The sequence below is a fragment of the Podospora pseudocomata genome, chromosome 6, assembly GCF_035222375.1.
Source record: "Podospora pseudocomata strain CBS 415.72m chromosome 6, whole genome shotgun sequence".
Taxonomy (NCBI): domain Eukaryota; kingdom Fungi; phylum Ascomycota; class Sordariomycetes; order Sordariales; family Podosporaceae; genus Podospora; species Podospora pseudocomata.
In genome coordinates, this window is record NC_085890.1 from 1,006,009 (window position 1) to 1,033,669 (window position 27,661).

At 53.0% G+C, this 27,661-nt stretch overlaps 9 protein-coding genes across 9 annotated transcripts; 4 read left to right on the forward strand and 5 right to left on the reverse strand.

The window, feature by feature from the left end:
• Positions 1–747: 747 nt before the first annotated feature.
• QC762_605700 (uncharacterized protein) lies at positions 748–3,569 on the forward strand (the record flags this gene model as incomplete). Its single annotated transcript, XM_062892259.1, has 3 exons — positions 748–1,178; positions 1,275–1,392; positions 1,521–3,569. The coding sequence occupies 3 exons, from the start codon at positions 748–750 to the stop codon at positions 3,567–3,569; spliced, it is 2,598 nt and encodes an 865-aa protein (XP_062740348.1).
• A 1,217-nt stretch (positions 3,570–4,786) lies between these two features.
• Positions 4,787–6,673, reverse strand: QC762_0092060 (uncharacterized protein; the record flags this gene model as incomplete). The annotated part of the gene is made up of 2 exons (XM_062884065.1): positions 4,787–6,237; positions 6,515–6,673. The coding sequence occupies 2 exons, from the start codon at positions 6,671–6,673 to the stop codon at positions 6,208–6,210; spliced, it is 189 nt and encodes a 62-aa protein (XP_062740349.1). The 3' UTR covers positions 4,787–6,207.
• Positions 6,674–6,815: 142 nt separating this feature from the next.
• Positions 6,816–11,073, reverse strand: QC762_605710 (uncharacterized protein; the record flags this gene model as incomplete). Its single annotated transcript, XM_062892260.1, has 2 exons — positions 7,779–11,073; positions 6,816–7,720 (listed from the first exon to the last, which is right to left on the reverse strand). The coding sequence occupies exons 1-2, from the start codon at positions 7,918–7,920 to the stop codon at positions 6,816–6,818; spliced, it is 1,047 nt and encodes a 348-aa protein (XP_062740350.1). The 5' UTR covers positions 7,921–11,073.
• QC762_605720 (uncharacterized protein) lies at positions 9,685–12,900 on the forward strand (the record flags this gene model as incomplete). Its single annotated transcript, XM_062892261.1, has 3 exons — positions 9,685–10,185; positions 10,249–12,229; positions 12,311–12,900. The coding sequence occupies 3 exons, from the start codon at positions 9,685–9,687 to the stop codon at positions 12,898–12,900; spliced, it is 3,072 nt and encodes a 1,023-aa protein (XP_062740351.1).
• Positions 12,901–14,000: 1,100 nt separating this feature from the next.
• Positions 14,001–15,109, forward strand: QC762_605730 (uncharacterized protein). The gene is made up of 2 exons (XM_062892262.1): positions 14,001–14,209; positions 14,267–15,109. Exons 1-2 carry the CDS (start codon positions 14,099–14,101, stop codon positions 14,840–14,842), a joined length of 687 nt encoding a protein of 228 aa, XP_062740352.1. The 5' UTR covers positions 14,001–14,098; the 3' UTR covers positions 14,843–15,109.
• A 163-nt stretch (positions 15,110–15,272) lies between these two features.
• On the reverse strand, positions 15,273–17,124 carry COF1 (cofilin). Its single transcript, XM_062892263.1, has 6 exons — positions 16,866–17,124; positions 15,980–16,705; positions 15,816–15,889; positions 15,702–15,750; positions 15,356–15,634; positions 15,273–15,331 (listed from the first exon to the last, which is right to left on the reverse strand). Exons 2-5 carry the CDS (start codon positions 16,193–16,195, stop codon positions 15,494–15,496), a joined length of 480 nt encoding a protein of 159 aa, XP_062740353.1. The 5' UTR covers positions 16,196–16,705; positions 16,866–17,124; the 3' UTR covers positions 15,273–15,331; positions 15,356–15,493.
• A 403-nt stretch (positions 17,125–17,527) lies between these two features.
• On the reverse strand, positions 17,528–19,970 carry HSP60 (chaperonin). Its single transcript, XM_062892264.1, has 2 exons — positions 19,397–19,970; positions 17,528–19,336 (listed from the first exon to the last, which is right to left on the reverse strand). Exons 1-2 carry the CDS (start codon positions 19,626–19,628, stop codon positions 17,835–17,837), a joined length of 1,734 nt encoding a protein of 577 aa, XP_062740354.1. The 5' UTR covers positions 19,629–19,970; the 3' UTR covers positions 17,528–17,834.
• A 3,699-nt stretch (positions 19,971–23,669) lies between these two features.
• QC762_605759 (uncharacterized protein) lies at positions 23,670–24,706 on the reverse strand (the record flags this gene model as incomplete). The annotated part of the gene is made up of 3 exons (XM_062892265.1): positions 23,670–24,453; positions 24,510–24,562; positions 24,635–24,706. 3 exons carry the CDS (start codon positions 24,704–24,706, stop codon positions 23,670–23,672), a joined length of 909 nt encoding a protein of 302 aa, XP_062740355.1.
• A 1,494-nt stretch (positions 24,707–26,200) lies between these two features.
• QC762_605762 (uncharacterized protein) lies at positions 26,201–27,089 on the forward strand (the record flags this gene model as incomplete). Its single annotated transcript, XM_062892267.1, has 2 exons — positions 26,201–26,618; positions 26,920–27,089. 2 exons carry the CDS (start codon positions 26,201–26,203, stop codon positions 27,087–27,089), a joined length of 588 nt encoding a protein of 195 aa, XP_062740356.1.
• Between the last annotated feature and the right edge of the window lie 572 nt (positions 27,090–27,661).

The window sequence follows — 27,661 nt, forward strand, 5'->3', positions numbered from 1 at the left end:
GGGATAAACTCGGAGGACAACCACCGATTTCGACATCGCGAGGCGGTATTATTTTCTTCTGTCACGGACTGACGCCAGAGAGGCCTTGTCGCTACCGCCGAGCTTGTTGACGGGAACTTTTGGTACGTGTGTTGGCACATTCTGTCTGCCCGTTGGGGAAACCTTGATGCGAAAAGACCCAATTGCCCCGCAGAGTGAGACCCGAATCTCTGATTCAACTCGAAAGGGGGGCAATATTTTTTTTTTGGATCTCTTTGCGGGAAGCGCGCCGGGGGAAAGAGGTTATCGAAGACAGACACGGGACCATACTGACTGACGGGTCGCGACCTGGCAGACAATTTGCGCGCGCGCGCACGAGCTTTCTTCGTTTCTAGTTGCTTTGCGCACCACCCTCCAAGCAGAGCTTGACATTGTGTTGTTCTTCTTCTTCGGTTGCTTGCGTGCAGTTATTCGGTTGGCATCCTCAGGTTCCGTCCAAAGCTTCCGCAGACTACGGTCCAGCAGTTTAAACAGCAAACCTGCCTTTTGGGCCGCGGAAAGTTTGGTTTTCCACCTCCAACACCACCAAGCAAAGGTCCGGATTCTTCCCCATCATCGAACACGCACCGCACCAACATCTGCATCCTCCACTTTTTGTGCGGCAACGAGAGAAGAGAAAAGGCACCGCCAACGAGACGTCACCAACTAGAGAAACGAGCTACACGACCGACCGCACCACTAAGATACGAGCGCCCAAATGTCCCAACAATGAAGAGAACGATGGATGGAGCGAAGAAGAATGCAGAAGATCTCGTGGCCCAGCATATTCTTCCCAACTGCCCGTACCATCTCTCGTTGTACCACAACCGCCAGTACCCCAAGGCTGAGGAGTGGTGGTTTAACGGCCCCAGCGCCCGCCTGCAGTACCAGACCTTCTCGTCCGATGCCGAGCGTGGGTTTTTGTATACTGTACCGCCGTGGGTCATTGTCGAGGAGGAGCAGGCCGCTCAGATGCCTCCCAGACCGGTCCCCAAGACGGGCGAGAGGAAGAAGATAACGCTTTCCGAGGCGTTGAAGAGGAAGCAGTCGCCCATGTCGCCCATGGGGAATAATAGTAGTAGTGAGACGCCGGTTAGATCGGAGAGCCGGGTGGCGAATGGGAGTGGTGCTCACAAGCCGCCACCACCGCCGCCATCGAGGGAGAGGGAGAGAGAGAGGGAGAGGGAGAGGGAGAGAGAGAGGGAGAGGGAGAGGGAGAGGGAGAGGGAGAGGGAGAGGGAGAGGGAGAGGGAGAGGGAGAGGGAGAGGGAGAGGGAGAGGGAGGTTGTGGTGAAGAAGGAGAGTTTGAAGCCAGTGGAGAGGTCGGATGCGCGTCGGGTGGTTTCCAAGACAGATTCCCGGTCGGATTCCCGGGTGGAAAGGCCACCGCGGCCAGAGGTGAATGGGGACAGGTACGAATTGAGAGGGAAGAGGTCGCTGTTGTGGCCGTCCATGCTAACAAAGACGACAGAAGTAAACATCCCCCACCGCCACGGTCGCAGCCCGAACCCGAGAGCAGAAAACGTGTCGCGGATACTGAATCGAGCTTGCCCCCACAAAAGCGACCCAGGAGCGAGCAGGTCAGCACCTCGAAGCTCGACCGCGAATATGGCCGGCAGCCAAAACCGGAACCACCACGGGGTCGCGACAGAGGGGTCCCTGAGAGAACACAAAGAGAGCGAGACACAAAGAATGATTCACTGCGTCCGACCACGAATGGCTTGGCGCCTGCGTCGACGGACAGGGACAGAGAAAATACTGCGTCTCCGAGATCAACAATACAAGTTAATGGGTCGAGAGTCCGGCCAGATAGCGGCAGATCCACTCCTCGAAAAGGAGAAGGGTTGACGAAGTCGCTGTTGCCCGAATTATTATCACCACTTCACCCAAGTCTGGAGGCCGAGCTCGAGGAGCACAGGCCGAGGAGAAAGCTAGCGGACAAGGCGCCACCGCGATCACAAAAGGCGGACGGGGGCCCGCCGCCGGCGAAGAAGAGGAAACCGCCTGTGCTGCCGGAGCTTTTGTCGCCGACGCTGCCCGCGATTGTGGAGGAGGCTTTGATACAGAGCAACCAGACGCCGGCCAGAAATCAGTCGGGGAGTCAGTCAGAATCGTCTCCTAGCAGTGCAAGAAAGACCATCATTGCGGCCCCGTTGATATCACTCCCCCCACCGGCAGAGGAGAAGCCGCCCCCGCGACCCAGCAGGATCGTGACCCTGAAGCTGAAGAAGGCCAACGCCAAGCGGGCCAAGGACTTGTTGAGTCTGCCGTCGAAATCGGCAAAGGACGCCCTCAAGAAGGAGCGGTCGATCAGTGTGGAAGCAACGCCGCCGCCAGCGAGAAAACGGCCTCGGCCGGCGGATGAGATTGAGCAGCCCCCCGCTCCTCCGCCGGTCATACCACCCAAGTCTCGGGGTGTCAAGGCGGAGCTCATGAAGAATAACCATAACAGTCCGTCGACTCCGTTGAGGGTGCCGCCGCAGGGTGGTAGTGCTTCCCAACCTACACCCCTCCGCCCCAACTCGACAACCCCGTTGAAACACAGCATCACGGCGGCAGTGTCTGGGAGTGCCGAGGCGGTCACTGCTGCTGCTCGCCCCCCCACGAGGGATGTCGCTCCCCTCGACCCGAAAACAATCGAAAAGTCGGAGCACCACCGGAAAATCCACCAGGAGCTTGTGGCTTTGGGGACAAAGATCAAGCACACGCGGGATGACCTTTCCAAGTCTAGTCATGGAAACCCCTCCCCCGCAGAAGAGAAACGGCTCTCTGCCCTCCACCTCGAGATGGTCCTAACATATTTCCTCGCCTTTTACAACCTGAATTTGTCGAGGACGTTGGCGGGGAAGTCGGGGGATATCCAGATGTGGGAGTCGCTGCTGCCGCATATTGCGGAATTGAGGGGGAGACAGGGGGTGAGGCAGAGTAGGTGTTTGAAGGCGTTGGCTTGCCAGCTGCATGCGAGTTGTTTGGATCAGATTGTGCACGCGTATTTCATGCTTGATGAGGGGAGCGCGGGGGTGTGGTTTAGGCGGGTTGGCGGAGTGGTGCAGAAGGGCGGGAGGATGTGGGCTGAGGCGGAGGGGTTGGTTGGTTTGGTGGGGGAGGGGACGGGGTTGAGGATGAGGGGGGGGGTTATGGGGATGGGGGTTGAGGAGGTTGTTAGGGAGGCGTTGGTGGTTATGAGAAGGTGGGCGAAGGGGGAGGGGGTGGAGTGGGTTGGTGAGGGGGTGGGGAGGTGGGTTGGGGAGGGGGGAAAGGAGGATGGGGGGGGTGGTGGGCGGGAGAAGGGTGGTGGTGGGAGGGAAAGGGAGAAAGAAGAGGGGAGAGACAGACACGGTGGAAGAGATTTCCCGCCGAGAGAACATCGTGATCGGGATCGAGAACGGGGAGGCGGGAGGGATAGAGATCGGGATAGAGACCGAGATCGGGACCACCCTCCGCGTGAGAGAGAAAGGGATGGCCCACCAAATCACCGTGACAGGGATATGTTGCGGGATCGAGACCGTGACAGAGGAGGAGGACGGAACTCAGAGCGGGCGGGGAGATGAGGATGGGATGTTTGTTTGACTTTTTTTGTTGTTGTTGATCATTTTATCTTGTTAGCGGGATACCACACCACTTGTTGCCAGCGAGGGTTTTTCTTTTTGTTTTTTTTTGCTATGGGAATGGTATGGGATGGGGATGGGGGAGTTTAAAGGTTTTGTTTCAAGTGTAAAATGGGACTGTCAGACATAAATCAAGTATGCAGATATGGGGATGGAAAGCGGATTAACTCACAAAGAGAAAGGGGGGTGTTGTTGTTGTTATTGTTGTTCTTGTATTTGAGGTGTGTGATATTGAGTGTTTATCTTGGAAAGAGAGAGACTGTGGATGGATGAATGGATGGATTTGTTTAATATGGGTTGTTGTTGTTCTTTTGTTCCCCGGGGGGTCATGTATGAGATTGTGATGTTGTGGGGGTGGGGGGTGGGGGGTTTTGATATATGGACTTGATACCAGCCATGTTTTTGAGGTACCTGTGAGGAGAGCTGGGGGGTAAAATGGATGTAAATGATACCTGTTAGCTGTTGGAAATTTTGAAGATGAGTTGGCTGTGATCTGGACAGCAGGTGTGAAAATGGCCATGATGTGATATCTACGGTGGTTAACAGGGTGCAGGACCCGTGGTTGATGGTCCATGGAGAGAGGTTATATCTATTTTGAGCACACTAGGTAAGGTAGGTACTTTTGTAAACGCAATCTTTGACTCATTTTATCATTAAGTTCTGAAGATTTGACTTTGGTGGATTAAGTGACTTTCTCAGTCACCATTTCTATCTCATGGGCACAAACAATAGCTCCCTCCCAGTCCGACCTTTTTGCTTTGCTGATTCATGCAGGGCATAGCAGGCGAACTACCTCCTCACACAGGTAACAAAACACCTGTTGGGTTTCATCAAAGGAAGGGTAGTTAGTGATTATAATGCGAATATACCCGAGGCTGTAGGGGAGAAACAAAGTCGTCTGTGACAGCGATTCATACATCTCATTCGCTATGGATATCCACCATGTTCTTCAGTGATAAATCGTGGCTATATCTCCATTGTTTTGATGGTCTCGAACTTGCAATATCAACAAGAGTCCATTTACGAATCACTTGATTATTCCTGGTAGTGACAGTCTCATAATACTTTATCAAGTCTAATAAAAGTTGAGTAAATACCACTATTCTTCTCCATTCCACATCCCAATAACCCCTCCCCCTAAGCAGCAGCAAACTCCCTCCCTTCTCCCCGACAGCCCAGCAAAATCAAACCCATCATGAAAAAGGTAATGTCTTCCCTTTTCTCACAGCCCACCCAACGGATGGGTAACAGGTGAGCCACATTCGAAAAGCAAAGGAATTTTGATCTGATGATTTTAGATCCCCCAGAGTCTTCTTTTTGTTTTAAAGAGCATATCCCCCAGATCCCACTACACCGCCACCACACCACCCCTCAACTCTCCAACCCATCGATACCAAACCCGCCCAAGTACCCAGTCCAATGCTCACGACCCAATAGCAACAGAAGACCACTTCATCATGAAGATGGCTATCATCACGTGGAATCACCCAGCCCTCCCCGTCATAAGAAGCCGTCGTTGCTGAGATGTGGAAAGGTTAACAGTGAAGACACAGTAGAAGGGAGGTGTTATCAGGAAAGGGAAGAGAGTTTCACCACAGAGATCGTGCAACACTTTCCCATCATGGACTTGTACAGTGCTGTGAGGTGAAGTGAGCTATAAAAATATATATAAAAAGGGAGGGAAAGGGAAGGGGAAGGCGATGTCTGGGGGTTGGAAGCTAAGGGGAGGGAGGTGTGTGTTAGACGTAGACTACCTAAGTAGGTAAGTTGGATCTCTTGCAAGATAGTGTTGCTGTTGAAGCGGGTTGAAGATAATGGTACGTTTGGTTTGGTTTTGTCAATGAATGACGACGTTCAGGTTTGGTTTGGTTTGGTTTGGTTCAGTTTGTAATGTCAAATGATGACACGTTTGTTGAGCTGCGCCAGTTGCAACAGTTGCAGGAGCTGCATGCTTTGTAGAATTTGTTTGGTGGTTGAAAAGTCAACGAGGTCAACGAGCGCAACAAGGTCAAAGACTTCACCAGGCACGGCCATGCCGGTCTGGAGATGAAGAACACGATCGCTCAAGGGCGGTAGGGTCTGTCTGCAAGATGCGACGGTGAAGAGCATGGCTCTGGTGATGAGGATGCGGCAAGGTACACGCGGCAACACACGCATAGGTGAGGGGAACGGGCAGAGTGCATGAGGTGAGGATCGGAGCTGTCACGTGCGGTCCGTGGTCTTGTGAGTCCCGTTCACAAAGTTGGAGTGCGCTGGTACACATCTCTGGCAACACATCGGGATCATCAAACCTGAGAAGACCCAAAAGATGATCCGTCCTCTGCGGTTGATGGTTTGATCTCCCAAGTTCATCGTGTCAAGCCCCCGGTATCGCGACGGCTGGCAATATTCCCCTCGAGCACCTGAAAAGACAAAGTCTTGGACTCCGGTGGCATGTGATGCCACGGCCTGCATCTAGTGCAGACCAAAGTTGATGTCTGATAGTCCATAGTCCGGCGGCAGCTGTCACACTCTCTGCCTGGTAGCGTGAGCCATTCTCTCACGATGTAGTGTATGACATTGGGTCAACGACGGTTCCCAGTCAAATGACAAGTCCCCCAGAAGAGTAGCTCTGAGCAGGTCAATATGACTGAGATGAGTTTGCGTCATGGTAATACTTACGTGTGAATCACATCAGGCCTGATGTCCTCGTTGCGCGGCGAGGTTGAAGTTCATCGAGGGTCAAAGTTTACTGAGGTCAGAGTTCATGAGGTCAGATTTCATCCCAGAAAAGATGGGTCATGGTCCATTCAAGGGGATGTCCCGTATGGATGTGTCGCCAATGATCGCGGTCATGAGCAGGCAGGACATGATCCACGAGTTGGGTCGAGTTCACTGAACTGACTGACGAATGGCGATGGTATCTTTTGAAGAGTTCGCAAGTCTGCCGTCTTGGCTTTGGCTCGTTCCCCACGTATGAGAATTGTCTCAGAATTGGGAAGACGACTCATCATCATGCCGAGCTGTGACCTGTCACAATAGAAGAACTCGTCTGGCAATAAAGCCATGGGAAGCTTTCAGAAACGCCACCCTGTGGAGGAGTGGCTGCTCGTGTTCATCAACTGTTATACCACTTTTGACTTGTAATTATCCGAGAATAATACACATAATTGTGTTGAACTGAGGAAACAAACTCTGCCCCATCCAGAATCACAGCTCGTCATCACCAGAATCCGTCTCACTCCCCGGTGGAGGAGTGGCTTCCTTTTTCGTCGTGTTCCTCAAATGATGCCTCGTAGGCAGCGCCCCGTCCTTCTTTGGCGCAGGCTTCCTTGGTTGAGCTTGTGGCGGCGGAATAGGCTCGTCATCATCAGGCTCGCTACCCGTGGCGTCATCATCGGTGGTCTGGCGATCCTCACCCTCGGCGCTGACCTTGGCTGGCTCTGGCGTATCGATATCCATCCTGTCAGCATCACTAACCGGCCGAGCAAAGCCATCATCCGAGTCAGACGACCCTCCACCCGAAGCATCCTCCAAAGCCTTCCTCTTGGCTCGTCGTGATGGCGCTGGGTTTCTGTCTGCTTGGCTGCTGGCAACTTGCGCCACACGAGCCGAGATAGCATGGCCAGAAGATCCTGGCCGCGCCGCAGCCAACAACCGCTGCTGCTCCCGAATCTTGACTTTCTTCTCGTTGAGGATATCGCAGAATTTCTCCAGGATTTCCGACTCCCTATCCTTCTTTGCCTGTGTGAGTTCGTCCAGCTGATTTCTGAGCTCCGTGATCCTAGCTTCCAAGTCGGTTACTTTCGCCGTTTCGGTAGCCACAGTTTCTTGGAACTTTTCCCGCTCCAACGCAACAGCTCCGCACCAGTCAAAGAGCTGGACCTCTTCATCCTCCTTGTACTTGAGGGCCAGAGTTCCGAGACGTTGGTTGATACCTTGTACTCGTCTCCTGACAGTAATAGTGAGCGACACTTCCGACTTGACCTCAGCACCAGCTTCGATGCCCTCGACCGGGTCCCCTCTGAGAAGAAAAGATTTCAAGATTGCTTCCCACTCTTCGGGTGAGCATGGGCTGTTGCTGACCCTGTATTCGCCAATACGGTCGTGCCTCACTGGTGTGATATTAGCACGACATGGCTCGGGTTTTTCCTGTGCTACAATTAAACGTACGCTTGATTATGAATGGGGCGTATCCGTCAGTGGCCACAAACTTGACGTTGAGCGGCTTGGATCCGGAAGGAGTGACTTGACCGAGCACGTAAGCCCCCTCCTGGTCGGTCCTGGGGATTCGTATGATGTGAGGGGTTGCCATATTGTGTGTACGAGGGCGGGATGGGTGTTTGGAATAGAAAACTGGATTGCAGTTCCTGCTGGAGGAGTGACGCCGATTGCTGGACGATTTGGGTGCCGCAGCGGCTGAAACGAGCCGTGAGATTTCAGGAGGAGCAAAATAAGAGTCCGAAGGTATAGCAGTTGACTGTTTTGAGCCAACGGCGCCGTGAGGAACACAGAACCTTGATGCTTTGAGAGACGGCCCGGAGCCAGCTCGCCGGTGTGGGTGCGGGGAAGGCGGGAAGCTCGCGGACAATGCTATTTTTCGGTTGATGAGTCAAGAAGCCGAGACTTTTGGGAGGGTATACGGAATGGGATCAGATGCAAGGGGGTGTGGTGATTGTAATGGTATAGGGGATGGAGTTTGATTATAAGAGGGAAAAGCAGGTCCAGGCAGCGAGGGCGACTCCAGGGATTCAGGTCCTAGAAATTTAGGCAACACAGCTTAAACTCAGAGCAAATAGCTGTAAGGTAGCTATAGCAGCACACAACAAAGACTTCCGTAACGCTTGGTTTGGGATCGAAAAATGAAGGCATCAAATAGTTGCCCAACACAGCAAAAGGCTGGTGTGCCGATCTCAGAATGCGATGCAACAAGCGATGCAAAAAGACAGGACGACAGTGGTTTCCGATGCCAATACCGATGAGGTCAGAGGTTGGCTCACCTTGCACCATGCGGCACACTTGCTATGGTCCCACGAAGACGAGGAGGAGAGATGGAGGAGAGATGGAGGAGAGATGAACTCTTGTATTTTGGTGACTCGTGTTAATAAGATTGCCATCTGATCATATTACTTTCTTTTCTTGTTGTGCCCGTCAGTGCGCTCCAATGTCAACCCGATGACAGAAGTGTTGAGTGTGTGGCAGCTGTTGCTATTGGAGGGCGGGGGGTTCGTGTTTTTGCGCGTCATGGACGCGACTCGCATGCTTTGCAGACGGCAGCAGACCGAACAGGCACTGCATGAGACATTTAGGGGAGGAGTGGCTAGATATTCCTGGAGTGCCACGGAGTGTAGACAGATATATCAGTTGACGAAGATATGAAGCCAGCAAGGGTGGAATGTTTGGCTGGGAGTGGATTCACAAAGAAGACGATGTTGTGCATGTTTGGAGGGGGTTGAGGTGCTAAAACCGGCCCCTGCGGATTATTTGGTGGCCGGTGGAGTCTTGGGACAAGCCGGGGGGAGCATGGGCCTCCACCCACTTTGTGTCTCATTGCATCTCGCCTCCCACCCACCTTTTGATTCACCACCAAAAGCACCCGCCCGCACTGCCTCTGTGTGCGTCGTGTGCGCTCTCCCATCTCTCTCTCTCTCTTTTGCCAGCCACACCTTTCCACACATACCAAGGCACCACATCCCGCCTCTTCGTTTTCGACCACTTCCCACCACAACGTCACCTCAGAGAGCCCACACGAGCAGCAGAAATTCCTGCATTCTTGCAATTACGAAATAGCCCTCCCCCGCAGCATAACCCCTGTATCGCGCTCTCTTTTGTCTCTTTTGCCTCTTTTGCTTCGTATACCAACAACAAACCTACACCACTCCTTACCGACCCGGAATCACTCCTCCCGACTTTTACACCTGCACACCTTATGCGACCGTTAGCTGTTCTTATTGCTCCCTGAGAAAGGAAAACAATTGCCTGCCCGGGTGGCCGATGCCAACGTGTTGACGACTATGAATCCTCATTACTGACTCGATCGCCCATCGTCGCTACACAACAGTAGTCGTCGCGATCGCACATGATTGCATCTGAACTGCAAATAACCAGTGTTCCAACATCACCAGCCATGGAAACCTTACGTCTAAGAGCTCGTCTGCCGGTCGAGGACGAGATTGAGAATTGGGACGATGAAGACTTTGTGATTGATGGTGACGATCTCACCTTTCAGAGCCAGTCCAACTCGGCCAACCTTCCCACCAACCGTCGCGATTCGCAATCATCCTTCCGATCCGAGTTCGAGTCCATCCATGGAGAGGAGGAAAAGCAGGTCCACCTGCCCGGCGACGATGAGAAGTCCACCCTGGATGCCATCGCAGCTGCCGAAAAGGCCGGCGTTCCGATCCCCAAAAATGTACCACCATCCGCCCTTATGGGGGGCACCATCAAGCGTCTTGGGGGGAGAAAATTGAAAAAGGTAATCCAGGAGGATTGGGTCGACGATCTCGAATTTCCCGACATGGGCCAGTCGCTCCAGTTCAAGCCCCGCGATGGCTCCCAGTTCCCCGAAGTCCTGCGCCAAGTTAGTAATTCAACAACAAACAGCCCTCTGAAGCCATCCAGGAAGTCGCTCACCATTGCTCAGGAGGATCGCAAGGAGAACAGTTCGTCCTCCATCAGCAACAGCTACATCGACCTGGAGCGGTTCCGCGACAACGAGGACGACGATGACTTTTTCGGAGATGGCATGGAGACAATCAAAGTGTCTAAGAGGCGCCAGACTCCCAAGCCCATCTCTTTGATCACCCCGCCGACCCCGAAAAAGTCCAACATTGACAAACCCGCTGATGGAGAGGATGATTTCGAAAAGGACTTTGAACTTCCATCGGATGGAAAACTTCAGCTGTCGACAAGGAGGGACGTGCCAAAGACGCCCACTTTCAACACCATGATGGATGACTTTGAGTGGGCCGAAGGCAGTCTCGGGACAAGATTCGGTGGCACTCGTCGCGATCTCATGTCGTGCCGTAGCTCCTCCGTCTCGGCCATGAGTCCCAGCATAGCAAGCTCGATCATTACCGAGAGCGAGGATGAGTTATTTGAGGGCATTATCCTGCCTCATGGACCGCTGGATTTGGGAGAGAGGCTCCGACGTCGTCGTCAGAGCAGTCGCTCCCCTGTGCGCAACATTGCTCCCGTCCCGCCGATCAAGGAGGAAAAGGAAGAGGAGAAGGAGGATTTCCTTGCTGGCCTCGTTCTTGGCGATGGCGATGTCTTTGACTCACGTAAATTAACTCTTCATCGCAACATTCAGGTGAAGGAGACGAGGCCCATCAGTCCGGCCCGTCCCAAGGCCTCTGTCGCCCTCAAATTCACCAACAAACCTGTCACCACCTCTCGCTTGCCTCGTCCCATGGGTCCGGCAGTGAACCACGAGAGGTCCAACACTCAATCATCCTTGTCCTCGTTGGAGCCTGTCTCTGAGAGCGGTGGGCCGATCGCTCGCACCACTCACAGCAGACGATCATTGTCTCGCCTGGGAGGCGGTCTTGGTCATTCGGCGCAGTCTTCAGTCGCCAGCGTGACTAGCATGGGCAGCCTCAGTAGTATCGCGACCCCCCCTACTCCGTCTTCAGCACAGACTGTCACCCCCGCCCCGTCCACCCCATCTCGGAGGAGAGAACTTGGTCAAAAGAACTCGATGGCTCTTAGACAGGCCGGGCCAACGACCACAAGTGCTCAGCTGCTCCGATCTAAGAGGTCGTTGCCTGCGTTGCGAAATCTACCATCTCCTGCTAGAGGCTCGGCGACGGTCCGGGGGTACGAGCGCCCCCCATCCCGGACGGACTACTCGGCACGAGGCCCTCCCACTCTCCGGCCAAAGACGCCGGTGGAGCATTTGCGGTCCTCTGAGAGTTCGGCGGCCCAAGCCCGCAAGGCGCCCGTGCCTTTTCTCCCGGCAGGGGCGTCACTCTCGCAATCGCACAACATCAACGCCAAGTCGTCGCGGGTGTTCCGGCGACACGATTCCGAAACCAGTATTGAGTACCGGCCAGGCTCTAGAACGGTTTCTCGGTCTACAATACGCTCGCCTAGTCCGCGCAGGTATCGCCCGTCTGAGAAGGCCACGGCCGATGGGGCCTGGAGCAAACTGAGCATGCCGCGCCGAGTGAAGAACTTTGGCGACGGGCACGAACTGGATGCCTTTGACGATCTGCCGACATCGACTCAGGCGGAGGCCAAGTTCCTCAAGCAACCCGTTAGCGGCGGGGCCAAGACGCACATGCGGAGCAAGACTCTTCAAAACATCCTTCCCGATCGGGCCATCACGACCCCGTCGCCCATTGCACCGTTTGTTGCCCCCCGGGTCGATAGCGTGCCCAGCTTTGCCCGCGATACCACCGCGAGCCGAATTGCCCGGGAAACCAGTCTCGCTCAACGTAACCCCTCCGGCCCGCTGGCCCCACTAACGGCTCAGCGGGTCGCCCAGCTATCGTCTGCCAGGGGTACGCTCAATATTTCCCAGCCACCGACTCTAGCGGCCAAGGGTACGCGCAAAATGCGGAGATCCCCACAGGCGAAGCCCCATTTGATATCCAATCTGAACCCCCCGAGAGAGGCAAAGAGTGAGTTTTTTTTTTTTTTTTTAAGTTTTTTTTCCACCGCGTTTTTGTTTTTTTCATGCAGAACTCTAACAATGCCCGCAGCGGTTGGTGGAATGTTTTATAACCCCGAGACCTTCAAGTGGGAGGGCAACGACAATGTGCTGCACGCCTTCGAGGCCCCGGCTTCCACCACCCCCTCTACGACCTCGGTGCCAAGATATGTCATGAGAGAGAGGGAAAACGCGACACCGCGTCCGGCTCTCATCACCAACATCGGCGCTACCAAGGGCGTTCAGGTTGTGGGCGGCATGGTTTTCGATCCTCAAGCCATGTGTTGGCTCAAGCTTGGGCCACAGTCCAACAGCAAGAGCAAGCAGCAGGCTCAGCAACCTGACGCCATGGATGGATTCAACGCCTTGGATGACGAAGACGATGTCTTCAAGGACATTCCCGATCTCGAGGAGCGTACCATGGCCTCTAGCGACGGTGGCAACGGGCGCGCCAGCGAGATCAAGGACGACTGGCTCGTGGGCGAGGAGTTTGACGTCGGCCCCGAATTTGTTCGTCGGCAGCGGGAAGAGGAGGACCGCTGGAGAAAGAAGTGCTCCTCCTGGATCAGCGACCAGGTGGACCGCGGCGATGCCTGGAAGTGGGCGATTCGCGACATTGTCAAGCAGAGCCTTGCCGACTAGGCTTTTTTGATACCCAACGATTTTTTCATTTTTCTCATGGTTACTTGCATGTTAGCAAGCGTAGCCAGTAGGTGTTTGAGGTTTTCTTTTCTGGGTTGCATTACCTCGGGAACGACATGACCATGACTCACGACTTTTATCACAACAAACAAAATGGGCAAAGGCAAAGGTGCATTTTTTTTTCTTTTTCGGCATTACCTGGTCGGACATACAAAAATTCAACACTACACTACACAACACACACACACACACACACACACACACACACACACACACACACACACACACACACACACACACACACACACACACACACACACACACACACACACACACACACACACACACACACACACACACACATACATACACACACACACACACCACAACAACAATGATATATAAGGGCTACGGGAGCATGCTATTTGTCTGTTTGAGACAATGATTGGGCTTGGTGGTGATGGCTGTTAATGGCAAATGGAAGAGATGAGCGAGGAGTGTTGGAGGGAGAGGATTGTAAGGGCTGGATTTGTACACGATTGAAACTGATGGATGAATATGGGTGGGTGGGCACTGGGTGTGGGATTTTTTCTTTTTCGGGCGTTTTGGTAACGACCTTGATGACGGTGATGATGAATAGATGATACGGATAGACGAGTTATGACCATTTGTAGAGGCCGGGCTTAGTAGCTCTGGCTTGCTGGCCTAATAATATGTACGAGTTTTGTCAGATGATGTCGAAGGCATGGAGATCCCAGCCTGTCAAAGGAGCTCAGCTCAGCTTAGCTATAGGTATCACTCACACTTGAGAAATTAGCTTCGAGCTTCCTGACTCTGTGATCACCTGCCAGTCAAGGGTTTTTATTCAGTGGATTTGTGGCGTGAATCCAAACCTGCCGTGTCATTGAAGCTCAAAGTGTCACCTGCCAGCTGATAAGATAAGCCCATCCCGACCCCACCTTTTGCCCCCACCACTGACCGGCGCCGTTGACGTCGGGCTGTAGGTAGCGGATAGGTTCGCAATCATTCCATGCAGCACCACCACCACCACCACCACCACCACCACCATCATCATCACCAACCTCACCTACTCACTACTCACTATTCCTCAACAAAAACAAAACTGGATCCCTATCTCACCCACCACCTCCTGTCTTCTTTTTCCTCTAGACAAGAAGAAGCAACACCAGCCGCGAACATGACCGAGCTAGCCTTTGCCCAATCCTTTTTGTCAATGCTGGGGGGTATCCCGTCCAAGATAACCCACGACCACGTTGAGGATCCGCGTCGGTATACAGTCACCACTCCTGTATGTCTTTTCCTTTCCCTATATTTTTTTTTTTGGATTAACTTACTAATAAAGTAGTACACCCTCCCTCACCACCCCACCCTGCCCAAGAAATTCACCCGCCGTACTTGCGCCACGAAGGCGCCCCCCGAATCTATCACCGTAACCGCCGTCTCCCCTCGCAACCCACCCCTATCCATTACCCTCCCCTCCCCCCTTCCGGTCAGCACGACCTCAGTCCTGGATATCAAAAACGCGATCTCCCTCCAAACGGGTGTCCCAGTCCAAAAGATAAAGTTGCTGCACCAGAAGAAACCTGCTCAGGACTCCAAAACGTTGAAGGATGTCCTAGCGGGGGAGGGGAAAGAACAACTGGAGCTGGGGTTGATGATCATTGGGGGCGCGGCGTCGGTGCCGGAACAGAAGCCGCCAAAACAGGAGGATGAAATGGAGGTGGACAGTAAGGAAGCGGAACCGCAACAACAACAACAACAACAACAACCTGTTGCGGCGCCCGGACAGCAAAGTGGACGGGAGGTGTTGGATACCGAAGAGTTTTGGGCTGATTTGAAGGGGTTTTTAGAGCAGAGGGTTAGGGATGAGGGTGTGGCTAAAGAGGCGGTGGAGAGGTTTAGATTGGCCTGGAGGTCGTGAGGGGGAGGGGGGTTGAAGTGGTGGTATGAACACGGTAGCTACTATGGTCATTAATTAGTTGAGGTTGCAAAGGCCGCTCACCCAGCAAAGTCATCCTGTCACATTTAAAACAGTTAGAAACGTTGGCGTGTTGGGTGTGGTGATTCTGGGGCGAGGAACTCCAAAGATAGTTGACACACACACACACATACGTCCGCCTCTTGAACATGTAGATGATCCTTTGCGAGGACCTATCGAGATGTAACTATCTGTGATTTTGATAATGACACGCCCGGTGAATGTATCTCCTCATCGACTATCATTATCCCCAGCTTTGGACTTGAAATGGGGAGGTTGACTAGACAGAAAAAAGCACAACCCCTTCAGTATTCTTCATCAAGAATAATACTCGGCATAAACCACGACAAAAACAACGAAGAAAACAAGCAACAAACTCGCAATATCAGTTCAGACAACTACAGCATGCTCCTCCTCTACCTTAACCACCACCACCACCATCACCACCACCATCACCACCACCATCACCACCACCACCATCCTTCCCGCTTACTCGCGTATAACAACATAACCATTTCTCTGATATGACCATGTTTATCCCCTCTCCTTTGTCACACAACAACTCGACCGCCGCGCCGCCAAAAAAACAAAAAATTAAGCAGCAGTCCCCTTGCTCACCGTCTTGACGAGCGAATCGTACTCGATGTCGTCGGCGTCGTTGGCTTGGACCTCGGTGGCGATGCCGGGGAGGGCGCGCTTGAGAGCCTCCTTGGAGGAGGCGTAGACCATCTTGGCCTGTTTGTGTCGAGCATGTTAGTATGAGTCTACTCTGTTGGGGGGTAAGAAGAAAAGAAAAACATACCATGATACCGGCATCATCAGGGGACCAAGCGATGAAGGTGATCTTGTTCCTGTTTTTTTCCAAATCAATCAACACAATATTCCGGAGTAGTAAAAGTAAGGGGAGGAAACAAACCGGACACCCTCCCCAGAAGCGAGATTATACTCAAAGTCGTAGACAGCGTAGCGGGGACCCTTGCCTACGGCGCCCTGTTTTTTGTGTCAGTCAGCTGGGATCATAGCTCGGAGAGAGACAAAGTAGGGATAGCTGTTGAGACACCAAAAAAAAAAGAGACATACGGTCTTGCTCTTCGTCTTGGCGTTGATGAGCTTCTTGCGAAAGTCGTCGTACTCGGGGCTGCTCTCCGAGGTGCTGTCGACGACAATCTCCTTGTTGTCGTCCGAGAGCTTGAAGATGACGTACTTGTACTTCTTGTTGAGCTTGAGGTCGTTGTAGGCGGTTATGCACTCCTCGTTGACGGTGGCGCTGTTTGATGCATGTGTGTGGTTAGCCATCTGGGTTGGTGGTGGAAGACTCAGAGGGGGAAGTATGTTGGGCTGTGATGACGGTCGATTCGGCGGTGGTGGGCCTCGCTCGCAGAAGGGTAGTTGGACATCATAGAACAGAAGGCGGTACTACTAACCCGGATTGAGACTGCGAGAGAGAAAGAATCATGTCAGCTATCATGTCGTCGTCGGCTATCGTGCACACCACCTCCTCGAAAGCTGTTCGTTCCCTCGGCGCGCATCATCTCCCATCCAACAACAAGCGGGGATCATGCGCGCAAGCAAAACCAAACAAGCACCCAATCCCATCAACCCCCTCCCCCTCCCAATCCCCTCACCCTCCCTCCCCTTTAAATCCAAAACTCACCATGATTGCGGTTTTCTTGTGGATGTTGTCTAAACTCCCTAAAAAAAAAAAGGAACTCGATCGGTGATGCGCAAGCAGTAAATCGCGTGGCTCGGTGGGTGGGTGCGTGGTGTGGTGAGTCCTCAGAGCAAAAAACCGTTGATATTCGGCAGCTGTTACAAGTAAGAGGAGAACAAAAAAGTTAGCAAGTGGTCGGTAGTGAGTGGTAGTGGCTTGTTGCGGCGGTGGCAGCGGGTAGCAGTGAATAGCGGGGGAGGAGGAAGAAGAAGGAAGAGGAACATAGGTAGGCAACAACAGAACAGCAACGCATACACACACGTAATCAGATAGGTATCCGACTGAACAGAATAGAACAGGCAGCAAAACACTCTCTTCTTCTCTCTCTTCAGAAACAACAAAAAAGTTGGTTAGGTAGAGAGAGAGTGTAGATGACAATAAAGGAGAAGCAAGAGAAAGAAGTGGGCCTGATTTGCGCCTGGTGAGGGAAGGCGAGAGAGGGGTTTAATATTACAGCCCACTTGCATGGACCTCCATCATCTCGCCCAGTTCATCAACACCAGCTGCCCCCTCCGGCCACTGATTGCACTGAGCAGACAGACAGACAGGCAGACAGACAGACAGACAGACAGACAGACAAACAGACGGCTGTCGGAGAAGCTGGAGATGTTACAGAAGGAGATGTTGAGAAACAAACTTACAGAGCGGTTCAACAGGAAGGTCCTTGTTGTGTAGGAGTAAAGGAGACACGCGGTCAGTGGAGGTCGAAGCGATAATGAAACGGATGGAGGGGGAGATGGAGAGGGGCAGCAAGGCAGCTCGCAGCCTGAAAAACAACAAGATGGCAGGGTCGGGTTGGTGGGGTTGCTATTGGCGGTGACGAAGGAACGACCACTCACAGGGGCTTACGTGATTGGGGTGGGATGGCTGAGCACCCCGCCTCGTCCCACCTCACCTCTCACCACTCACATCTCACTTTCAGTCATACTCTCACTCTCAACTCTCATACTGAAAGTGAGCACACTCGCTGCACAGTTAACTCTTTGAAATATCATTACATCGTGGTTTGTTACCTCTACTCTAACCCAGTGTGATCGTAATATACAATGCCACCATGGTGCCGTAAGGGAATATGCAGCTATCAAGACAGAGAGAGAAAGTAGAGAGGAGATTACATGGCACACACTGTACGATCCGATAACACCCAAACCCTTTTTAGAAATCCCCCAAAACCGAGTCGCCCAAAATCATAAAACCATTGCTTTTGCTTTTGCTGTTGTGATCTTACATCATGCCGCCCATGCCGCCCATGCCGCCCATGCCACCGCCCATGGGAGGAGGCGTCTTGTCCTCGGCCTCGACAATCGCCACCTCGGTGGTGCCAAGCAGAGAGGCAACGCCAGAGGCATCAATGAGACCAGTGCGGACAACCTTGAGGGGATCAAGGATACCGGCAGAGATCATGTCAACGTACTCGCCCTTGGCGCTGTTGAAGCCCTTGTTGAAGTCATTGACATACTCGTCCTGGAGCTTGCCGATGATGACAGAGCCCTCAAGACCGGCGTTCTCAACAATGGTTCTGGCAGGGCGGGTGATGGCGTTTCTGACGATGCTCACACCAAGTTGCTGGTCAAAGTTGGCGGGCTTGAGGTCCTTGAGAGCGTTGATGGAGGCCTTGATGAGGGCAGTACCACCGCCCGGGAGGATGCCCTCCTCAACGGCAGCGCGGGTGGCGTTGAGCGCATCCACGAAGCGGTCCTTCTTCTCGCCAACCTCCACCTCGGAGGAGCCACCGACCTTGATGACGGCAACACCGCCAGAGAGCTTGGCGAGGCGCTCCTGGAGCTTCTCCTTCTCGTACTCGGAGGTGGTGGGGTCGGCCATGACACCACGGATCTGCTCGCAGCGTTGAGCAATCGAGTCCTTGCTGCCGTCACCGTTGAGGAGGATGGTGTCCTCCTTGGTGATGGTGATGGAGCCGGTGGAGCCGAGCATGTCAGGGGTGAGCTTGTCAAGCTTGACATCGAGCTCGGTGCTGAAGACGGTGGCGTTGGTGAGGACAGCAAGATCGCCGAGGATGGACTTGCGGTTGTCACCGAAGCCGGGGGCCTTGACGGCGGCAACCTCGAGCTGGCCACGGAGCTTGTTGAGAATGCAGACGGCGAGAGCCTCGCCCTCAAAGTCCTCGGCGATGATGACGAGAGGACGGCGGAGCTTGTTGGAGATCTCGAGAGCGGGGATGATGTCCATGGCGGAGGAGATCTTTTGCTCAGAGAGGAGGATCAGGGGCTTCTCGAACTCGACCTTCTGGGCCTTGGCGTCGGTGATGAAGTAGGGGGAGACGAAGCCGCGGTCGAAGCGCATACCCTCGGTGACCTCGAGCTCATCGAGGAGAGTCTTGCCCTCCTTGACGGTGATGACACCCTCCTTGCCGACCTTCTCCATGGCGTTGGCAATCAGCTTGCCAATGTGCTCGTCGCCGTTGGCCGAGATGGTGGCGACCTGGGCGATCTCCTCAGAGGTGGTGATGTCGCGGCTGTGCTTCTGGAGGTACTCGACGACGTTGTCGACGGCAGCCTGGATACCGCGGCGAAGATCCATGGGGTTGCAGCCGGCAGCGACATTCTTGACCGTCTCGGCGAAGATGGCGCGGGCGAGGACGGTGGCAGTGGTGGTACCGTCACCGGCGACCTCGTTGGTCTTGGAGGCGACCTCGGCGAGGAGCTTGGCACCGAGGTTCTCGAACTTGTCCTTGAGGGAGATGGCGCGGGCGACCGTTACACCGTCTTTGTGCGTCTGTCAGTTACTGTCGAGATATTCTTCTCGTAGAGCGAGGACAAACTCACCCTTGGTGATCTTGGGGGAGCCGAAGCTGGACTCGATGAGGACATTACGACCCTTGGGACCGAGGGTGGTAGCAACTGCCTTTGCAAGGGTCTCGACACCCTGAAGGAGAGCGGCGCGGCCCTCAACACCGAACTTGAGCTCCTTGTGAGCGAAGCGGAGCTGCTGTGTGGAACGGACGCGGGCGGCCTTGAGCGGGGAAGAGACCGACGCTCTCGTGAGTGCGCGCTGCATGGTGGCGGTATGTGTGTGCCGGTTTCAAGCAACAAACTAAAAAGGGAGGCTCGGTTTGGGTCTGGGTATCACGATCAATGTCGGCTTCGGAAGGGGGTCGTCAAGGTGGGAGGATGGGGGGGATACTCTGTATAAAATATGTCAGCGCTCGGCAACCATGTCGAAAAAAATTCCCAAGGTTCGTCAATGGATTGGCCCGAGCTCCCTGTTCACTAGGCAGGATCGGGCATAGCGCTGTACTTGATCACTGGTTGGAGGTGTTTCTGGAACCATCGAAGATCCACAAAACCGATTCGCTGAGTTCATGCAGCGCTGGTTTTTGTCCTCATTTTTAGTTGTTCCTCTCTGTTTACCTGGTGAGATTCTGCGAAGGTATTCAGACACAAAGCTCACCAACTTTCGGCTCTTCAGCACCACATCTCGAGCCCTCATCTCGCCCTAATTTGTCATCACCACTCTCCAGAGACGCATTGCGGGATTGTTGCATCACCCCCCCTCCCACGAGTAGCCGGGTTCTCCAATCTTGGCATGCGGTAAGTGGGGTCGAGAGCTCCAGCTTTCCGCTGGCAGCCGAACCAGCCCCTTTTCCCCGACGACCAAAGTAAACAAACCAACCGACGATAGCAGTCTGGATGGTGGATGGGACATCTCACAAGTATGCCGATGGTTTGAGGTCGTGATGGTGTTCAGATTACGGTCATGAAACATGTTTTGCTTTCCATCCGCAAATTTCCTGCTGCTTCCCTCGCTCTCTTCCGCTCATCCGATATCTTGAACTCTGAAATATACAAAGAGCAATGCCCTCCCATGAACCGTCACCCACTCTCCATCTTCGCATCTCCAACATGTCGTAAAGTATCATCTCTCTTCTGCAGCCGACCTCGCTTGTTCTGTTACCCATGATCTAGCCTATCATGACAAAGTGAGCCTAAACCCCCACCCAGCAAGAAGAGCTGCTTCCAGCCGTTGGTCTAGATTGGCAGTAAAAATAGTCGTCGACAAGCCACACACGTCCCTTATTGGCCTTCCTCCCGTTCCATACAGACAAAGGTGCATCGCCTCTCTGCTCCTCACAAACGGCAGTTCTCACACAGGACCGAGACGGCAGGCTGGGTACGGTCCTCGACGGCGGAATGTCGAGGGCTGGAATGGCCGAATGTGACTGGCCGTGCAGTAGGTAGGTGGACCGGTGGTGGCGACCGGTAGAGTGGTTGGTAGGTGGTAGGTGGCAACCGGTTGGTGGTAGGTAAGGTGCGGTGGAAGAGTCCAACTGAGAGAGAAGGAGAAAACTAGAAAAAAGAAATGTTGGCACAAAAGCCAGGTTGTTGTTGTTGTTGTTGTTGTTGTTGTTGTTGTTGTTGTTGTTGTTGTTGTTGTTGCGTCGAGTATACATAGAGCGAGTCCTTCGACATGATGGAATTTCCACGGCGTCTTTCCATTGCTGAAAGTTTGACTTCTCCCCCTTGAGCTGTGGGAGAGCACTGAGATCGAATCTCTTGTTGATCGTAAATTCATTGTTGATATCGAGGCTTGGTATAAGCTGGTGGGCGTGGTTCCCGATGGTGGGGAAGAAGCCTCGCCGAAAGCAGGAAAAGAAGAATGAGAAAACGAGACAGGCACACGGGACCACCACAAAGTGTGTCTGTGAACCCGTGAATGGCGCTGCTCAGGCAAAAGAATGGAAGCATACCTCGGGAAGACGACGTCTTCCGTCCTCGGCATCCCCCATACACAACATGAAATAAACCCTCTCTTTTGATTTTTGTCCATCCCGACTCCCCCTCACTTCTAACGACGCCAAACTCCCATCTGAGACCCCTCCCCGCAACAGACCGCGCACAAAACAATAATTCGCACAATCCCACGTCACATGTCACATACCCGATCCCGTCCTCAGCCAACAAAAGCCGCAACACAACACGTCGCCCGCCGTTTACTTTTCCAATCCACCACATCATCATCGCCTAGATCAGAAAAACAGAACGCGCACTTCTGAAGGTCCCGCACAGCATCTCTGCCTGTTTTGGAAGCCTGAAAGTGCCGGGGAGAAAGGTAGGTAAGGTAAGGTGGGGGGGTTATGCCTTTTCCATGGTTCGGGCTCCCTCTGCCGCCGCCTTCGTCCGCAAAGGCCAGGTCGTGGATTCAGCCGGCGTGGTGCTGTCATCGCAGGGTGTTCCTGATGAGAGACTCTCTCGTGGCCTATCACCTGGGTGCCGGGGGGTGGTGTGTCTGAGGCTCAGGGGTCTTTGACTGTGTGTGTGAGGGGTAGGGTTGGGTGAAGGTGGAGAAAAGGTCGGTAGGTAGGTAAGTAGGCTGGTGTCCCTTTTTAGTGGAAGCTAAGGTTGTGAGGGGCCAGCAGGGGGCGAGGTGGTGGTTCGCTGGTATGAGGTGAAAGAGAAAAGGGGAGAAAGAAAATGGGCTGGCTATGTGCCGAGCTTTTGAAGGTGTTGAGTGTATATAGAAAAGGTCAAAGAACCTACATCTAAAAATGTGCAAGTCTTGTTTGTGTCCCCATGTTTAAAACAATCCTCGGATCACAAACCGTCGCTTTGTGGTCGCAAGAACGGAAACCCCAGAAACAGCCCCATGCTCGCCTTCTGCCTCGACGGCTCAAAGTCTTTCCATGTGACCAGGGAGCCAGTCTTCGGCAAAGGCATCCAGTCCAGAGACAAACTGAAGAAGTCTCCCCAGCAGACCCTCCTCTCCGAATGCAAGTGACAGTAGCGCTCTCCATCTGTGCAACTTTGGCAGCTTCTATGATCCTGACCGTTCCCGCACCCCCACAAGGCGTGATTGAGAATGCCAATCCCGAACTCTTCGGCTTCGGCCGTGCAGATGATCTTGTCACAGCAGGATCACCCTCGGGAGGATGGTCTAGTTTGTGGGTGGACTGGGACGGCAAAGGCCGTCATGGGTAGTGACTGGTTGATAGGTCGTCACGGAGGAACAGGTAGGTAGGTAGGTTGTTGAAGGTGAGGTAAGGTAGGTAAAGGTTGACGGCAATTGTGATACCGGTGTGGCTTGGAAGCCTGGACCGCGTGGGTCATGTTGAAGTTGTTGAATAGACATATAGAGAGAAGGAGGAGAAGGAAAGATAGGAAAGACTCAAGGTGGAAACTGCCGAGAGAAGAGGAACGTCGAGAATTGAGATGTTGAATGATAGATTGATGTTGTAGGGTGATGATGAAGAGCGGTCTAAAGAGAAGAAGATGCTGAAGAGAAAGATGTTCAAAGAGAAGTCGCTGAGGTGAGAATGCTGGTGCAAAAAAAAAAGGAATAAAAAAAAAATATAAAAAAAGAGGCTGAAGTGAATACCAAAGACAAGATGCTGGAGAGGGAAAGATAATGAAGAAAAGGACGACGGGAGACTGATGGTAATAAGGTGGTGTCTCTCCTCTCCGATACCCGGTAAAGACTTTTCAATCCGTTCGATCTCTCGGTGCGACTTCAAACAGAGTCTCCCGGAAGGTAGTGGAGCCTAGGCAGACAATTACCTATGCAGAGAAACCTTAGAAGCTTGGAGGCATCACAAGCACCCGATGCCTCGTGTAACACCATGGAGGTCTCCTGCAGAGAAGGGAAATCCATAGAACCTCCATAGGCATCACACAAAGCCCCAGAGATTAAATCAACGCAGTTTTATTTGTCTCGTATGGACAATATCAGCTCGAGAAAAGAAACTCGGCTCAACCGGCAGAAATCCTTGCCAACCCAACCCAGCGCCAGCAAACCCAACGCCTTTGGCAGTGATGTCCCGGAATCCTCCGCTTGAACCTTTTCCCAACGCCTTATTGTGATTGTCGAGGTGTGACTCAGAAAGAAGAGAACTCTGTCATCAAACCATGATGCTCGTGCCAAATCGTTCTGTCCCCATCGTCAGCATGATCTCTCGAGAGTCAACACCGACGAACTTACCTCAACTCCCAATCAACCCCAAATCACCATGATCATGAACCTCAATGCAAATATCATCGCCGGAAAGGAAGTGAAACCCTCTCAACCCCATGTAACCCATGTCCCTTCCCCCCATCTCACCATCCCTCAGTTCCCCCAACCCTCATAACCCTGCCCCCCAAACTGCTCCTGATAAATCCGCTGCAAGTCCACATCCCCGCCAGCAACAGACGCCGCGGAACCAGAACCAGAGACATCATAACCACCAACACCGCCCTGAGAAGAAGGCGTCTCCAAAACATGATGAGAAAAAAACCCCATATCCCGAGGCAGAGAGGCAACAGGCGTCAAAGAAGGATCAGATCCCCCCCTCACACCCATCAAATTCCCCCTCCTCCCGCTGCTCATCATCACTGGAGGAGATCTTGACTGTGAAAGCAAAAAACCCTGGTTAGCAAAATTCCAGCCGTTTCCATCACCCTCACCACCACCCTCACCGCCACCACCACCACCACCACCACCACCGTTCTTCACCCCCTGCTGCCCCCCATTCATACCAGTAAAACTCTCCCCCATATACACCACCTCATCCTCATCCTCTACCTCCACCTCACCACCATCCTCCTGTTTCTTCCCGTCAAGGAGATGGCGAGAGAACTCGGGAATATCACTCATCTTCACCCCACCACCATTGTTCTTATCGTCAAGATCATCCTCACCCTTTTTACCGCCCTTCTTCACGGCAGCAGCAGTCTTCTTCTTGGCCATCATCGGCATCTCCTCCGACTCGTCCGTCTCGGGCTTGACAGGAACGGGGTCGTCCTTGCGCTTGCGCTTGGTGGGGGTTTTGGCCGCGCTGGCTTCGCCATTCTTGGGGACGTTGGTGGGGGTGAGGTCGTGCGCTTTGAGGAGGCGCTCGTAGCGTTTGGCGCTGGAGAGGAGAGGGTTAGTGATGGTGTTGGGTGGGGAGGGGAAAGAAGAACTCACGCGGCAGCCTTGGAGACGATACCGAGCTCCTGGGAGACGGCGTCGAAGTTGACCTGTGGTGGTGGTGGTGGTGGTGGTGGTTAGTGATGGGTGGTGAAGAAAAAAAGGGAGGGAGAGGGACTTACTCTACCGGCTGAGGCGTGCTTGACGCACGACAACAGGAACCTGAGGTGCTGCTCGGCGTCGAGGGCAGGCATTTTTGGCTGTTTTGAGGGTGGGGTTCGTTTCTGTGGGAGGGTTAGTGGAGGTGCCTACTACGAGTCGAAGAAATCCAACGACAAATCGAATTCGAGATTCCGCTTGGAAGTCGTGGGATCATCGCAATGGCTGTGTGAAGTACCTTGCGAGGTAATGTAGTAGGTGGTGGAATGATCTCGAACAAAGATGTTGTTCTGGGTGAGGTCGAGGACAGGAAGTGTGTGGGGGAGGGAGAAGACAAGGGTAGGACGGACAAGCTTTGTCGGAGTCGCGTCTTGTGGGCAGGCGAGGAGGATGACGCGGCTGCCTCAGGCATGTAGGACTCGACGGAAGCGAAGAAGGGAACCACTTTGACTCGACTCTCGCAGACAATATGCGAGGGAGTTCAAGGGCAAGAAGAGAGGGGAGTTGCGAGGGAGGGAGATAAGTGGAGGGGATGGTTATAGCAGAAGGATTCGACTTACCAAACGTGGTTCCTAGTGGAGAGTGGTGATGTCGAGGTTGCAAGATCTCTGCAGTCGTTGCAGAGTTGAAGTCGAGATGTCGTCTGAAGGCAATGGGGGAAAGCGCTCGAGGTAGGTTGGAGCAAGTGAATTGGCCTGTCAAACACCTGTCTGACTGCTATGTGTGTGGCAGTTGGGGATCTTGAAGGAGGGTGGTGATGATGGGACGGAAGAGGAGAGCAGGCTTCTGCAAAGGACCGAAGGATAGCAGAAAGAATGTACTGGTGCGCCCTAAGCGGTCCTACTGTCGTCAAACAAGACGCTTCGATTTACTCTTCGTGGTGATACTTGGTTGACGGCGGGATGTAAGCACAAAGGAGTAGCAAGCTTCGTTGCCTAAAGTCCTATTGAAAGATGGGAAATTGGCCAGCGCCGAGCAATGAGTGACTGAGGAAGGTGAAAGTGGGACAGATGATGCGAGTCCTTCTGAAAGAATCAAGTTGTCTGAGGATTAATTCTATCAGATCAAGTCTGGTAGTGGTTGACAGATGAAGTCTGTCCCAGTCTGGCTATGGAGAGAGACTTCAAGATGATATACACGACAAGACACGTCGGCCTGTTCAACGTCTTTGCCCTGCTCCGGCAAGTACCGCAAAGCAATAGACATACGCACCAAAGACATGAAAGTTTAGTTGCATATGCCTGTCTTTGATGTATTTAACCCAGAAGCACCTGTCAAAGGAATCATTTGACGCTGGTACGCAGTCCAACTTCAAACACATCCAGGCACCCAACATTTCAAGCAGAACTAATTCAACGTGGAAAGTAAGGACGGTTTATATATAATCTAGCTCTTCTCATCTATTTTGATCAGCGTTCTTTTTGCAATGCTTATTCACCCTGGTTTGCTATCCAGGAAAGGGGGCTTCAAGACAAGGGGCCGTGCGTTGGCACAGCAACTGCATGTCTTGGCACCTCCTTTTGATCCAGCGCCTGCCAGGTGACATACTTGGAAGCCATGAAGCCACATTACCTACTTACCTAAATAATATGATACCATTGAAGCAAACCCTGAGGACAAACACAAGCATCAAGCAGGCTGAGCAGTCTAAGGGAACAGACGACCGCCAGTCTAGCCATGACTCTGATGATGCGCCCCAGCCCTTGCAAGCCACCCTTGACCATGGCAAGAATAGGACCAGACCCGATGGACCTGGCAGGGTCGACAACGTAGATGGAGCTGATGAGCCCATACCCATTGACGGCGATGACGGCTGCGAGAACATCGATGATCTAACCGACCTAGAGGTAGAGAAGGAGCGCGATGAAGAGCAAAAGAGGAAAGCGGAGGAGGAGGATAAGAAGAAGGAGGATAAGAAGAAGGAGGAGAAGAAGAAGGATGGAGACTGGATCAAAATCTTCACCGTTTCGATTCCCGCGATCACTCTCGGGTACCAACTGCAACTTCGTAATCATTGCGACTGGACTTGTGAGGTGGTCTTCCTCGATCGATGGCATGACTTGGAAGACTTCCGTTACTGGGTTCGCTATCTGTGGGACAGCGATTCGTTCCTCTTCGGCCAAATCAAAGAAGTTCCTCTATTCTTTCCATGGCGGCAAGAAAGTTGCCGCGTCAGCAAGGAAAGCGGCCAATTTCAAGAAATGGATAGAGAATGTAGAGAGCAATGAGATGCTGGTTGTGGGTGGGGAGACATGAAGATGTTTGTGCGTCAGGGTTTTGATGTTGGAGGACTTACTCGAATGTGAAGGGTTGGACGATTATCGTATTAAGCGTTATGATGACGAGGACGATGATAATGATAACGATGAGCCCGAGGGAGGATATAAGGCGACGGCGCGGAAGGAGGCTGGAGAGGTGCCAGCAAGGCAAGGACCAGGAGGCGACAGTTCTGGTGTGGTGTGTTCCGCGGAAATTTAGGCGAAGCCGCAGGTAAAGCCGCTGTGTCAGTTTCAGCAATGGGGCTCTTTGGGAGGAGGATGCTGAGGGTGTTTATAAACAGCGGATGAGCGAGAGGGAGGAACTTCTTGGGATGAGCTCAACGGCGTGCTGTCGGCCGTGGCTTTTCTGACTATGGTGCTACCGTCACCTAACTTTTGGCCATGGTACTTACCCTTTTGGCGTGATCTGGCAGGAGCCACAGTCTCCTCTACCAATTGACCAGATTTGTACAATTCAGGCTAGATCTAAATTGGGTTTTTAGTTATGGCTCTAAATGTATAAGCCGTGTACCATTCGTCTTTTAACACAGCTGTGTGACCAAATAACCTAGAATCCCCAGCCGTCAGCAGGCCTTGCCTGTCAGTCTCGAATAGACCTCAGTTCATCTTGAGAATACGATGGGACCTGTACACTCCAGGCTTGCCCGACGTCTAGATCCAACGTTTACACAAATTCGCTTTCTTTATTGACTTCCTCTTCTAATACCAACCTGCTAGCATCAGCCGTGTCACCAATTATCCAATTCTGTGCGACGTGAACCCAAGTGCAGG

Excerpts from the sequence above, each read along its gene's own strand:
- HSP60 (XM_062892264.1), bottom strand. The coding sequence starts at position 19,628 with ATGCAGCGCGCACTCACGAGAGCGTCGGTCTCTTCCCCGCTCAAGGCC. Across the intron at positions 19,337-19,396 it reads CTCCCCCAAGATCACCAAGG|ACGGTGTAACGGTCGCCCGC; the intron begins GTGAGTTTGTCC and ends AGACGCACAAAG.
- QC762_605730 (XM_062892262.1), top strand. The coding sequence starts at position 14,099 with ATGACCGAGCTAGCCTTTGCCCAATCCTTTTTGTCAATGCTGGGGGGT. Across the intron at positions 14,210-14,266 it reads GGTATACAGTCACCACTCCT|TACACCCTCCCTCACCACCC; the intron begins GTATGTCTTTTC and ends CTAATAAAGTAG.
- COF1 (XM_062892263.1), bottom strand. The coding sequence starts at position 16,195 with ATGGCTAACCACACACATGCATCAAACAGCGCCACCGTCAACGAGGAG. Across the intron at positions 15,890-15,979 it reads CCAAGACGAAGAGCAAGACC|GGCGCCGTAGGCAAGGGTCC; the intron begins GTATGTCTCTTT and ends CACAAAAAACAG. Across the intron at positions 15,751-15,815 it reads GCTTCTGGGGAGGGTGTCCG|GAACAAGATCACCTTCATCG; the intron begins GTTTGTTTCCTC and ends GGAAAAAAACAG.